This window comes from Pseudochaenichthys georgianus, chromosome 10 (assembly GCF_902827115.2).
Source record: "Pseudochaenichthys georgianus chromosome 10, fPseGeo1.2, whole genome shotgun sequence".
NCBI lineage: Eukaryota > Metazoa > Chordata > Actinopteri > Perciformes > Channichthyidae > Pseudochaenichthys > Pseudochaenichthys georgianus.
The window spans coordinates 20,155,229-20,168,124 of NC_047512.1; the positions used below are offsets into that span (position 1 = coordinate 20,155,229).

General features: G+C 45.6%; 1 protein-coding gene across 2 annotated transcripts; it reads right to left on the reverse strand.

The window, feature by feature from the left end:
• Positions 1-4,287: 4,287 nt before the first annotated feature.
• Positions 4,288-12,896, reverse strand: wfs1b (Wolfram syndrome 1b (wolframin)). Of its 2 annotated transcripts, none has more exons than XM_034093117.2 (10): positions 12,668-12,896; positions 11,430-11,816; positions 10,181-10,254; positions 9,630-9,774; positions 9,331-9,504; positions 9,151-9,231; positions 8,821-8,984; positions 8,421-8,657; positions 8,171-8,289; positions 4,288-6,622 (listed from the first exon to the last, which is right to left on the reverse strand). In XM_034093117.2, the coding sequence occupies exons 2-10, from the start codon at positions 11,812-11,814 to the stop codon at positions 5,071-5,073; spliced, it is 2,931 nt and encodes a 976-aa protein (XP_033949008.1). In that variant the 5' UTR covers positions 11,815-11,816; positions 12,668-12,896; the 3' UTR covers positions 4,288-5,070. The 2 variants fall into 2 exon arrangements, with proteins under 2 accessions (XP_033949008.1, XP_033949007.1); XM_034093116.2 differs by having other exon boundaries at positions 10,181-10,257; positions 12,668-12,895.

Sequence of the window (12,896 nt, forward strand, 5' to 3'; positions counted from 1 at the left end):
TTCAGAGTATTCGGCCTTCTTGGAGACCCTGGAAAGAGTCCTGTATGGGGCTCCTGAAGGGGACTCCTTAGTCTTGCTGGGAGACTTCAACGCACATGTGGGCAATGATGGAGACACTTGGAGGGGCGTGATTGGGAGAAACGGCCCCCCTGATCTGAACCGGAGTGGTGGTTTGTTACTGGACTTCTGTGCTAGTCATGGATTGGCCATAACAAACACCATGTTCGAACATAAGGATGCTCATAAGTGTACGTGGTACCAGAGCACCCTAGGCAGAAGGTCCATGATCGATTTCGTTATCGTATCATCGGACCTGAGGCCGTATGTTTTGGACACTCGGGTAAAGAGAGGGGCGGAGTTGTCAACTGATCACCATCTGGTGGTGAGTTGGGTCGAGTGGCGGGGGAAGCCTCTGGATAGACCTGGTAAGCCCAAACGTGTAGTTCGGGTGAACTGGGAATGTCTGGAGGAGGCCCAAGTTCAGGAGGCCTTCAACTCACACCTCCGGCGGAGCTTTTCGGGCATTCCTGTGGAGGTTGGGGACATTGAACCAGAGTGGTCGGTGTTCAAAGCCTCTATTGCCGAAGCCGCGGCGGGGAGCTGTGGTCTCAAGGTCCTAGGTGCCTCAAGGGGCGGTAACCCTCGAACCTCCTGGTGGACACCGGTGGTCAGGGAAGCCGTCCGACTGAAGAAGGAGGCCTTCAGGGATTTGTTATCCCGGGGGACTCCCGAGGCAGTTGCAAGGTACCGACAGGCCCGAAGGGCAGCAGCCTCATCCGTGGCCGAGGCAAAGCAGCGGGTGTGGGAGAAGTTCGGAGAAGACATGGAGAAGGACTTTCGGGCGGCACCAAAGTTGTTCTGGAAAACTGAACACCTCAGGAGGGGGAAGCAGGGAACCATCCAAGCTGTGTACAGTAAGGATGGGACGTTGTTGACCTCAACTGATGGAGTGTTGGGGCGTTGGAAGGAACACTTTGAGGAACTCCTGAACCCGACAACTCCGCCCTCTATGTTAGAGGCAGAGCTGGAGTATGACTGGGAATCAACGCCAATCTCCCGGGGGGAGGTCACTGAGGTCGTCAAACAACTCCACAGTGGCAAAGCCCCGGGGGTGGATGAGATCCGCCCGGAAATGCTGAAGGCTCTGGGTGTTGAGGGACTGTCATGGTTGACACGTCTCATCAACGTTGCGTGGAAGTCGGAAACAGTACCGAAGGAGTGGCAGACCGGGGTGGTGGTTCCCCTTTTCAAAAAGGGGGATCAGAGGGTGTGTGCCAATTACAGAGGCATCACACTACTCAGCCTCCCCGGGAAAGTTTACTCCAAGGTATACTCGAAAGGAGGGTCAGGCTGATTGTCGAACCTCAGATTGAGGAGGAACAATGCGGATTCCGTCCTGGTCGTGGAACGACGGATCAGCTTTTTACTCTCGCAAGGATCCTGGAGGGGGCCTGGGAGTACGCTTATCCGGTCTACATGTGTTTTGTAGACTTGGAGAAGGCGTATGACCGAGTTCCCAGGGAGTTACTGTGGGAGGTGCTGCGGGAGTATGGGGTGAGGGGGTCTCTACTCAGGGCCATCCAATCTCTGTACTTCCAAAGCGAGAGCTGTGTCCGGCTCCTCGGCAGTAAGTCGGACCCATTTCCGGTGAGGGTTGGCCTCCGCCAGGGCTGCGCTTTGTCACCAATCCTGTTTGTAATATACATGGATCGGATTTCGAGGCGTAGTCGTGGGGGAGGGGGTCTGCAGTTCGGTGGACTAAGGATTGCACCACTGCTTTTTGCAGATGATGTGGTTCTAATGGCTTCATCGGTCTGCGACCTTCAGCACTCACTGGATCGGTTCGCAACCGAGTGTGAAGCGGCTGGGATGAGGATCAGCACCTCCAAATCTGAGGCCATGGTTCTCAGCAGGAAACCGATGGACTGTCCACTCCAAGTAGGGAATGAGTCCTTACCCCAAGTGAAGGAGTTCATGTATCTCGGGGTCTTGTTCTTGAGTGAGGGATCAATGGAGCGTGAGATGGGCCGGAGAATCGGAGCAGCGGGAGCGGTATTGCAGTCGCTTTACCGCACCGTTGTGACAAAAAGGGAGCTGAGCCGGAAGGCAAAGCTCTCTGTCTACCGGGCCATTTTCGTTCCTACCCTCACCTATGGTCATGAAGGATGGGTCATGACCGAAAGAACGAGATCGCGGATACAAGCGGCCGAGATGGGTTTCCTCCGCCGGGTGGCTGGTGTCTCCCTTAGAGATAAGGTGAGAAGTTCGGTCATCAGGGAGGGACTCGGAGTTGAGCCGCTCCTCCTTCGCGTCGAAAGGAGCCAGTTGAGGTGGTTCGGGCACCTAGTTAGGATGCCACCTGGGCGCCTCCCTAGGGAGGTGTTCCAGGCACGTCCAGCTGGGAAGAGACCAAGGGGTAGACCTAGGACCAGGTGGAGGGATTATATCTCTTCGCTGGCCTGGGAGCGCCTTGGGATCCCCCAGTCAGAGCTGGTTGATGTCGCCAGGGAAAAGAAAGTTTGGGGCTCTCTGCTGGAACTGCTACCCCCGCGACCCGACCACGGATAAGCGGGAGAAGATGGATGGATGGATACCAAAAGTAAAAGTACTCTTTATGCAGATTCGTCCATTTCAGAAGTATATGTATCATATGTTTTGATTATAATTATTGATCATTAAAGTGTTATCAAAGCTGGTAAAGGTGCAGCTTGTTTGAATGACTTTGTATATTGCAGGCTAGCTTGTACATTTTACTCCAGGTGTTCCTAAAGTCTTATTTAATTGCTTATTTAAGTGTTAATTATCTTTCACATCATTAATCCAAATCTGTAAAGTATCTAAAAGTACAAAATAAAGGTAGTGGAGTAAAAATACACGATGTTCCTCTGAATTGTAGTAGAGTAGAAGTATAAGTAAAATCAAATGGAAATACTCAAGTTAAGTACAAGTATATCAAAAATTGTACTTAAGTGCAGTACTCTAGTAAATGTAGTTACTTTCTACCTCTTGGTATGACTTTTAGTTTTTTTGGACTAAAATAAATATTGTTGCCAACCCAATAATATTCCACAGCAGACATGTTGGCCCCTGTATAGCAGCAGAACACAGGTGAAATCGATTACATAAACTGTCGGTAATTGATTTCCTGTCCAGCTGGGGGCGGCAGAAACCAGTTGAACACAGCATCATCGACTTGTTAGCAATGACCTGTTAACCTACAATCATGGAGCAACAGTCTCATTCTTCTGGTGTCGTGTTTCTGGCTACTTGATGATTGTAAGTCAAAGATTCACTGTCTAGTTGCTCCATTACTATGTTCAACAGCTAGCAAAAGTTAGCAAAGATGCTAATTGTGATTTTTTTGTTGTTGTCATTGATAAAGGGATAACATTCAACGCATTCAGACATGCAATACAGATATACAAATGTTCAGTGAAGTTTATTTGAAAAAAAGTTACATTTTCAAAATGTTTAATTATTTTCTAGGAAAGAAAATTAAAATTGAGGAAGTGATTAGTAAAATAACTGGATTGAAACAATGAAATAGACTAGAGAATACAATGAATCAGAAACTCTACGGCACCATCATGTGGACTATCAAAGTAAGAACAAATTATTAGCAGGACTATCTGAGTGTTCAAAGTGCTGATGGATGTAGCCTCACCTTGATGCTCTAGAAACAGCTTCCAGATGTCAGTAGTGCAATGAGATGGTGAGAGGAGTTGGAGGGTCAGATGCTGTGTTGGAAACTCTGGGCTCGATAGATGTTATTTTCCCCCATTCTCTGCAGGGACCAGATCTGCAGTTTTCTGTACCAGGCAGTGATGCAGTGTGTTAAGAGGTTATCAATGGTTCCTCTGTAGGATGTGGTCACCGGCCTCAGTCTGTGTGTAAGATGCTGAGCCCGCTTGGTAAAAGTTGTGGTCGTGTTGGACCAGGTCAGGTTGTCGTAAGGCATACTCCCAGTAACTGCTGACTTTCAACAGCGCTGCCATTGATGGTCAGCAGTGGGTGCAATGTCTTTCGGCAGCCTATAAAAAGGCACAAATTGCTGCGATGACACTCATATCATGAACAGTTGGTTGTTGTATTGATGGGTCACTAAACTATGGAAGTGTGACAGGAAGCCTGAAGGGATTCTGCAGCTAAATGAAAATGAGCCAGCCATCAGTAATTTGTACCTATGAAGAAAGCAAAAGGACTACGAGCATGATTCATACATTCAACATTTTGTAATTCAATTTAAAATAATGCAATCGTTATTGAATAAAAACAGCAACAAGCAAATGTTTTCATTATATTTATGATCACAGTAAAGAAACCAGCAGTGACATCCTAACTTAAAACACAGCACTCAGGACTGCAAATGTTCAATATATTAAATCTCTGCACAGCAGATAAGGACAAACAAGGAGGAAGAGGAGAGGGCAGAGATTAACTTAATAATTAAAAGATGAAGCTGAGCTTAAAGGTTAAGGATCTAAGACATGAATTAGTCCAATTTCTTCCAAATTCATTTACATGCTGCTATCTCTTGTAAAGGCACTTGAAAATATTGCCCAGTACAATAAAATACTGCACATAGAGTATATGTTAAATGATTAAAGCTTGACAGCAAAGAAGACCCTTACACGTTGTCATCATCATAACAACCTATTGTAGAGGAAATCTTTCTTCTACTTGTACGCCTCCACAATATCTGATGAAATGTCTTCATTAACGGACTGTAGTGAGCAACGCAGCTTCAAATTGATGAAATGTATAACTGACCACAGCTGAGGAGGCGGATATGGTGTTTTTTTAGTGTTAGGCAGTGAATTACTGATTTTGAAAAATCGTATTAATTTGTGTTTCTCCCCATTTGTATAATTACTTACATAATATTATGTGTTCTCACATATTTTGGCTCAAAAGCTAATGCAAACACACAATCTCTAAAGATCAGGACTGATACCACAGATGTCTGGGTAACATGTTGACATTGATTTACAATCCTTAATGTTCTTCAACTCGTATAATTATCAGTCATTATCAGGTATCCTATTTCTCCAATAGGTGTCAGACAGATCTCTACCCCCCCTCCTGTGCCACCGTCTCTATCTCAGTCTCTGTTTCTGAGTGTTGCTCTAGCTTAGCGGTCAGGAAGGGGTTGAAGAAGAAATCAAAACCAAACTGCAGGGCGTTCTGAGCCGTGCGCCTCCAGTCGTGTTCGATCTTGTACTGCCTGCGACTGGGCAGACGGGCGTCCCCGCAGGACATGCAGTTGATGGCTTTGAGTTCAAACACGGGCCACTTGGAGCCCAAACGGCCCTCCAGTATGGTGCTGAACTCCACCAGGCTACCTGTTTTTAAGTATATCAGCATAGATTTGAACTCATTACTAGCCCGCAGAACTATATCCTTTGTGGCATCTTCGTCCTCTATGATTGTCCCGTTTCTGGTCTTCCTCTCCAGTGGCATGCCCATTGTCACTTCGAATTTGTATCGATCAAAACGTTTAATGTGACATTCGTGCTTGGCCAGTTTTTTAAGTTTACAGAGGGGATTTTCTGCAGGAGGTGCGGGGGCTGGCAGAGGCTGGGGCTCAGTGGTCTCGTTTTTCACCTGCTCACACAAAGGATAGGGGTCTCCATACAGGCAGCGCATCCAGTTCCCCACAAAAACAGGCAGCAGGTTCACAACCGACTGCGGCCCATTCTCGATGTCGGTCACACGGACGTATTTGAAGCGTCCAGTCCAGGTGACACGGTGTCCTTCGAGGTGAGAGCAGAGGATCTGAGTTTGGGCCATGTTGGCGTCTTTCCAGGCCATCGGGCCGCAGAGGCTGCTGTACTCCGGCCACGTCAGGGTGGAGTTATAAACCTTCATTCCTTCGGACCTGTAGACGTACATCCAGCAGAACAGAACCACCGCACTGAGCCACACCAGGATAAGCTTCACAATGCTGCTCCGTGATAAAGACCGTAAAACCACGATGGGGTTGAGGCTAAAACGAGTCCAAAGCCTCAGCACTACTGGCACAAAGCAGATTGTCAAGGTTACCACCATCTTGGTCACCTCCAGGGCAAGGAACCACTGTACTAACTGGATGAGGAGCATTGCAGCCAGGCCCAGTGAGAGAATGGGAAGGGCGAACAGGAAGAGGAAGTAGCCAACACAGGTGCGGATGAGTCCTATTGCGGTGGCGTTTTGAAGGAACACCATGCTGAGCTCACACCAGGTGAAGCAAACCATGTAGGGCACCAGGCACAGGTAGGTTCCCTTAAAGCCTCGCATCTGGGCCATACGGAACAGCAGATAGAAGAGGTGTCCATATAGCAGACATGGCACCCCAAGGTTCAGCACTACTACATCCCCAAGAGGCACAGTGATGAACGTCATCCCAAACATCTTGATGAACCAGGGAATGGAGTCTGGCAGGAAGGTAGTGAGAGAGCAGGCTCCGGAGAGGACCTCAGTGAGGAGGGCTCTGCGAGCGAACAGCTGAGCGGAGGCCTGCAGGCTGAGGAAGGCGGTGAAGGTGAAGAAGAGGGCGACAGCAGCCAACTCTGAGCAGGGGATCCAGGATTTATCAGCAACAGGGAAAGAGAAAACCACGAAGATCACAGAGAGCAGGAAGTACCTGAAACACAAATATGCGGGATGTGTTCATTTTGCTGCAAAAAAAGTTTAGTTACCTTAATGGAGTCCTTCCGATACTGATAACTGCACACAAATGTTGTATTTGTTCATGTTTTACAACAACATACATGGTTTAAGCCAGGCCATACAACAATAATAGTAATCATAACAGATCAATACGGCACAGATATGTGTATTTTTGCTTTAAAAGACATTATAGCAAAATATAGAAGCCATAATTCCACCATGTTTCTGTGTTTTATTGATGCTTCCAAGGCATTTGATAGACTGAATCATTACAAATTATTTGACAAAATGTGCCAGAGAGGGGAACCCAAGTACATAATAAGGATCTTAGCCTTTTGGTATGCACATCAGACTATGCAGGTGAAGTGGGGCAATACTGTGTCTGAACATTTTTATGTTGGTAATGGGGTCAAGCAAGGTGGGATTTTATCTCCTTTGTTGTTTAATCTGTACATGGATGATCTGTCGAGGAAACTGAACTTGTGTAAAACTGGCTGTGTCATCGGAGCTACTTGTTCCCAATATGGCATTGATTTGAATATTAAGTATAACGCCAAGAAGAGTAGCATCATGATTGTGCGAAGTAAAGAGGATAAAAAGGCTGTATTTCCTAATTTTATTCTCAGTAGCAACATTCTTCTTGTGTGCAGTGAGATGAAGTACCTTGGTCATTATATCTCTGATGATCTCACAGATGACAAAGACATCCATAGACAATGCTGCAAACTGTAAGCCCAGGCAAACATATTAATGCCTAAGTTTCACAAGTGCTCTGTAGATGTCAAGGTATCACTTTTTAAAGCTTTCTGTACACCATTGTACACGGCTCACCTGTGGAGTAACTATACGGCTCACCTGTGGAGTAACTACACGGCTAGAAGCATGCACAAACTAAAAGTTGCATACAACGATGCTTTACGGTTGCTGCTGAGGGTACCGAGATGGCACAGTGTCAGCCAGCTGTTTGTTAACTTGGGGGTACCTACTTGTCAAGCCCTTTTAAGAAAGTTAATGTACAAATTCATGTGTCGCCTGGAAGACTCGGACAATCATGTTATCTCGATTTTAATTAACCCTCTGAAGAGTTCTACCCGGTTCTCTTCCATGATTTGGAGACATTGGCGCAGCAGCCTCTACAGACGGTGAGCATGTGTTTGCTCGCTGTGATTGGATTGGTTTGTTTTTATCTGTTTTGTGTTTAGCTTTTTATCTTATTTATTGATGTGTGTTTTGTCTTTTTGTGATATGGACCTTGAGTCTGAAATAAAGATTGGAAAAACAGTTGGTAATAAACGGCTTCAAAAAGTGTATATATATTTTTTCGTAACACACTGGTATTGGTTCGAAACAGCTATTATTAATACTTCGTATAATACTTACATACCTTTTTTACTTTGTCTGTTTTTACTAAAACACTAGAACAACACTATTACTAGAAAAAGCATGATTGTATCTACAAGACAATGCTGAACAGAATTGGTAAACAAGTAAACTTTACATCTGCAAACAAAACAGATCTTACAGATAAGGCTCCAAGTGTGACAATCCAAAGTTGGTCTCCGCCTGCTCCAGATCAAGGCCGGGTTCAAAGTGAGACAGCAGGTCGGTCAGCGCCCGAAAGTTTTCCCATGCTTTTGAATTCTGTAGGAAATATTCTGATGAATTTTCTGTACATTTCACATGTATTAAGATACAGGTGCGTCTATATACTCTAGTAAACACATCTAAAGAAAGGTAAAAGTGTACATCTTTAAAAAGGAGCAGTTGCCAACCTGAAACACCCGCAGCGTGCAGATGACCATGGAGAAGAATGACAGGTAGAAAACCAGCAGGGGGATGAGGAAGATGAAGAACTCTATCGTGAGGTTGGAGATGATGAAGAAGAAGATGAGTGCGTTGACGTGGTGCGTGGGGATCAGAGCGCTGAGCCACTGCATGCCGGCCCGGGACGCCCAGTCGATCAGGTGCTCCTTGATCTCCAGCAGAGCGAACAGAGGGAACTTCAGCAGCTGGAGGAAGTACAGAGAGGAGAGTCAGGATGCTAATAAGGTGCCAACATCCGATCACTATTTCTATTACACTCGCAATTAGTGCAAAAACAGCTTAAAAAAAAGAAAAGGGAATCGAGTCAAATGGACACCAGTCAAATCCTTAAAGTCTGGAGCCTCCTACCTTTAGGTGTAAGGGCAGTTCATCTGGATTCTTCACTACTACATCGTCATCGTCGTCATCATCATCATCACCTCCTACTGTAGCCATGACTGGTGGCGGTGCAACACCCTGAGCGTACTTCTTTGTCATCTCCACAAAGTCATCCAGACCCACTTGGCATCTGGCTACAAAGACACACGTATATTAAGTTAAATGTATGTCATCTCTTCAAACTTTAATGTATTAAGTCCCCTTGAATCATCTAAGGCACAAAGCTCCATTACAATTTGGAAATAGACAATTGTATTAGTAGAATGTTCCTCTGTTGGCGTTGTTTCCTACCACACATACCTTCACTGGTGACCATAGTCTCCAAGACTCTTCTCTGTTTCTTGGCAGAGCTGTTTAGTGGGCCCGGAGACACTGGTTTGCCTGTCAATTGATGACAGAAATTAATCTTATACTGCTAGTTTAATACATGTATTTGTACTTGCGACATGATACAACCATACAATGCATCTTCTTCCTTACCCGGTTCCGTGTGAACATGTTCGACATTCTCTAGCATTTCAGAAACAGCCACCGACTTCTTCCTCTCCGGGTTCAACTTCCAGTACATTAGCAGAGCTGCTTTCCTGACTCCTCTCTCAAAGCGCGTCTCTGTACACAACTTCTTCACCTCCTCAAAGTTCTCCAGAGTGATGCCTGAAAAACACAAATTTGCACCAACATGATTGACAGGTTTTCCCAGCATCAGCTGAAGATTTGTAGTCTCATCCACTCATAACATCAGACCTATGTTGCTACGATGCAGTGGGAGATGTTGGTACCTTTCCTGGAGCCTAAGCACTGCTGCAGAGAATTGACAGCGTCCTTGCGTCCTTGTTTAGCCGCCTGGACCAACCAAGTGACCGCTGTGCAGTTGTTCAGCTCCTCATCTCTTTCCTCTGCCAGCGCCAGGAAGTAACGGCCCATCTGGACATAAAAAAAACACACACACACACACACACACACACACACACACACACACACACACACACACACACACACACACACACACACACACACACACACACACACACACACACACACACACACACACACACACACACACACACACACACACACACACACACACACACACACACACACACACACACACACACACACACACACACACACACACACACACACACACACACACACACACACACACACACACACACACACACACACCTTTGACTTTGTCAACCCAGTACCCGTCCTTCCCATCAATATGTCGCTCTAAAATAACATGTATTATTACTTGGCTGATCTGTTTTGTTCTCACCACATGGTAATTGAAGTCAATATGTGTTGCAGTATGTTAATTGACACTGACCTTGGTCTGTGCTTTTGCTTCTCCTGACTTTGCTCTCTCCTCCCAATCCTCCAGACTGACTTCCTCCTCTGGCTCTTCTAGAGGAAAAAGGCAATCACTTTTAACACTCAGGACACAGTAAGTTTCAATGATCTTTAACAATAAGGTACAAAGTATACTACAGATTCTGTAAAAAAAACAAACAAACACAAACTCGAAGCATGTCTTCCTGACCCATTGGTTTAATCAAAACCCAGCGCAGTGAAAACAGAGTGACCAAATTACTGAAACTGCTGACCATCTGTTTCTATTTAAGGTTTTAAAACATCTCTAGTTTTAAATGACTCTTCATAAACGGTTTGATAATCCCGTCAGTGGCATGAGTTAGATCCTTCCAGAAACAGTCTCTGTCCTGATAGAAGCGGCCCTCTGAGCCCTGCTGGTTTAATTATCATCTTCTTTTTGCTAATGAGTTCTGCTAATCTCAAATCCCAATGCCTCACTCAACAGTGGCGAGCATGGAAAATGTCTCTACTTCCTGTAAAGTAGGGTGTGCCATTGTTGTGTCATATATACTAGGAAAAATATGTAGGTTGCTTGAATGTGGAAACAAGATTGAAAACACCCACAGTGATACTGAAACGGTGTTCTGTCTGAGCCTGCGGGCCTCTGGAAGCTAAAGAGCATGCGATGGGATCAGGTAACTTCTATCAGATGCCCGTCATGCTGCTGGTATACTGATGATACAGCAGTTACTGCGCCGCAGCCCTAAAATAACAGCAGCAGCTGGTTTCCCAGCACACGCTTACAAAAGTGACGCAATCTGCCTCCCATTTTAACTTTAATTTGTTACATCATGATGATCTTAAAAGCTTGATAAATGGCACATGATGTGGATTTTTTAGGAAACCGGACTTAATGTGTGTCCAAACTGTGGTCAAAATATGACAGGGGTGTTAGATTTCCCTTGTTCCTGTAATACTAATATATTAAGACACCACTGCAACAATTTAAAATTTGATATTCCTAGATAAGAGTTGAAATTGTCTGTAACGACACGGACAGGTTTCTTTCCTAAAGTCAGCAGCAGAGTTGCTTTGGGAGAGTCTGCTTTGCATGTCATGGTACACCATTTGTTGTCATGGAGACACTGTAGTACACAGAGAGCTGGGAGTGTTGGTTGCACTGATAAGTTAAGAAGAGGAACTTAAGAGAGAGGTAACATGTGATTAAGAGTGTAAAAGTTTAAAGGTTAGAGTTTGATTCTCACCTGGTTCGGGTGTGGGAGGAGGCTGAGGAGCCGTGGCAGCAGCTGTGGAGCGAGCTGGTGGATATTCTGGAGAGGCTGCATTAAGCTGAGATCTGCCCACCTGAGAGGGGCTCCTGATGGGCTGATGGAGAGCGGAGGAGGGTGGTGTAGACAGGGAGGAAGAACGGGAGGAGAGACCTGGAGAAGTCCGAGGGGAGGCGGTGGAGAGGGCAGATGAGGGTGTTGTTGGAGGGGTTGGCACGGTGATTTTGGGGCCGGTGTGGTCTGAGGTGTGTGTGGTTGCGGTCGAAGACAAGCTGGAAGATGAAGGGCCTGGCCTCAGGGTAGAGGGGGAGGAGGGGCTGGGTTTTGCCGTGGCTGGGTTGACAGTCAGAGATGTCTCCATGGCTGAGAAATGTACCAGACAAAGAAAACTCACAGAGAGGTTCCACAGTATCTGAAAACAGTATTGTATGTGATATCATAGTATGCAAGAGCAGTGTGTTAGTAATAGGGGATGTAAGAAAATGAAAGATCTGCACTGACACATGTGGTGGGGTAACAGCTGTTGTGAAAGGACACTTCCTCTCTTCATTTCAACATGCCCCAGGTTCACTCTAACTTGTTTTGATGCACCAATACTTAGTAGTGATTTACAAAAATGTTATACAAAAAACATTTGATTTGCGAACACAGTAGCCTACAAATAGACCTCTCTAGCTCGCACACAGCAGATTAATCATTAAGATGGAGCAACGCTTGGTTATTTGGCTCCAGACTTGTCTTTATCTTTCTCTACATAGTTCAGTATTGACCAGTGTTATGACTAAGTAACCCAATGTCTTCCATAAACCAGTTACTACACTTGCTGCAACTTTATGTTGTGTCTTACTTGAGTTTGTGTAGCTCTGTAAAGCATTGCGTCATGTGGTCTGGAGTCTATTTTAGACATTATCAGTGAGCCCTGAGCAGCTATATTGAGAAGGTGACGTCCTTGAATGTACCGACTGGAAACTTGATGGGTCCTGTTGCATTCAAGGAAAACCCCTGTGACCAGCAAAAAGAGGCTGCAATAAAAGTGAGTGAAACAGTGGTGGGAAAATCCTGCAAAAATGTAATGCAGTACAATAAGCAGCGCTACAGTCTTTAGGTAACCGACCATAGCCTGTACATATAGCTGACAGTGATACATGTGGCAGGTTGCTAAAATAACCGGTGGGTTTGTTGCTAATGCTAACATGACACTTCTTTCCGCTTACCTTTACCACCAGCACACCAGTTTGTTTTAGATCATGAAAGTGTTAAGCCCCTCTAGAAATATCGATCTGCTATTCCGTGTCCCAAGTCATTCTTCCCTTTCGCTTTTGTAGAAATCCGCCTGTCTGCTGGCTCTGTGTGGTCAAACTCTAATTCTAAACATACACAATGTGAATGTACAGAAAAGTCTACCAGCTGCTCCACTTGCCTGCCACGCCCACTTCAGGTTCT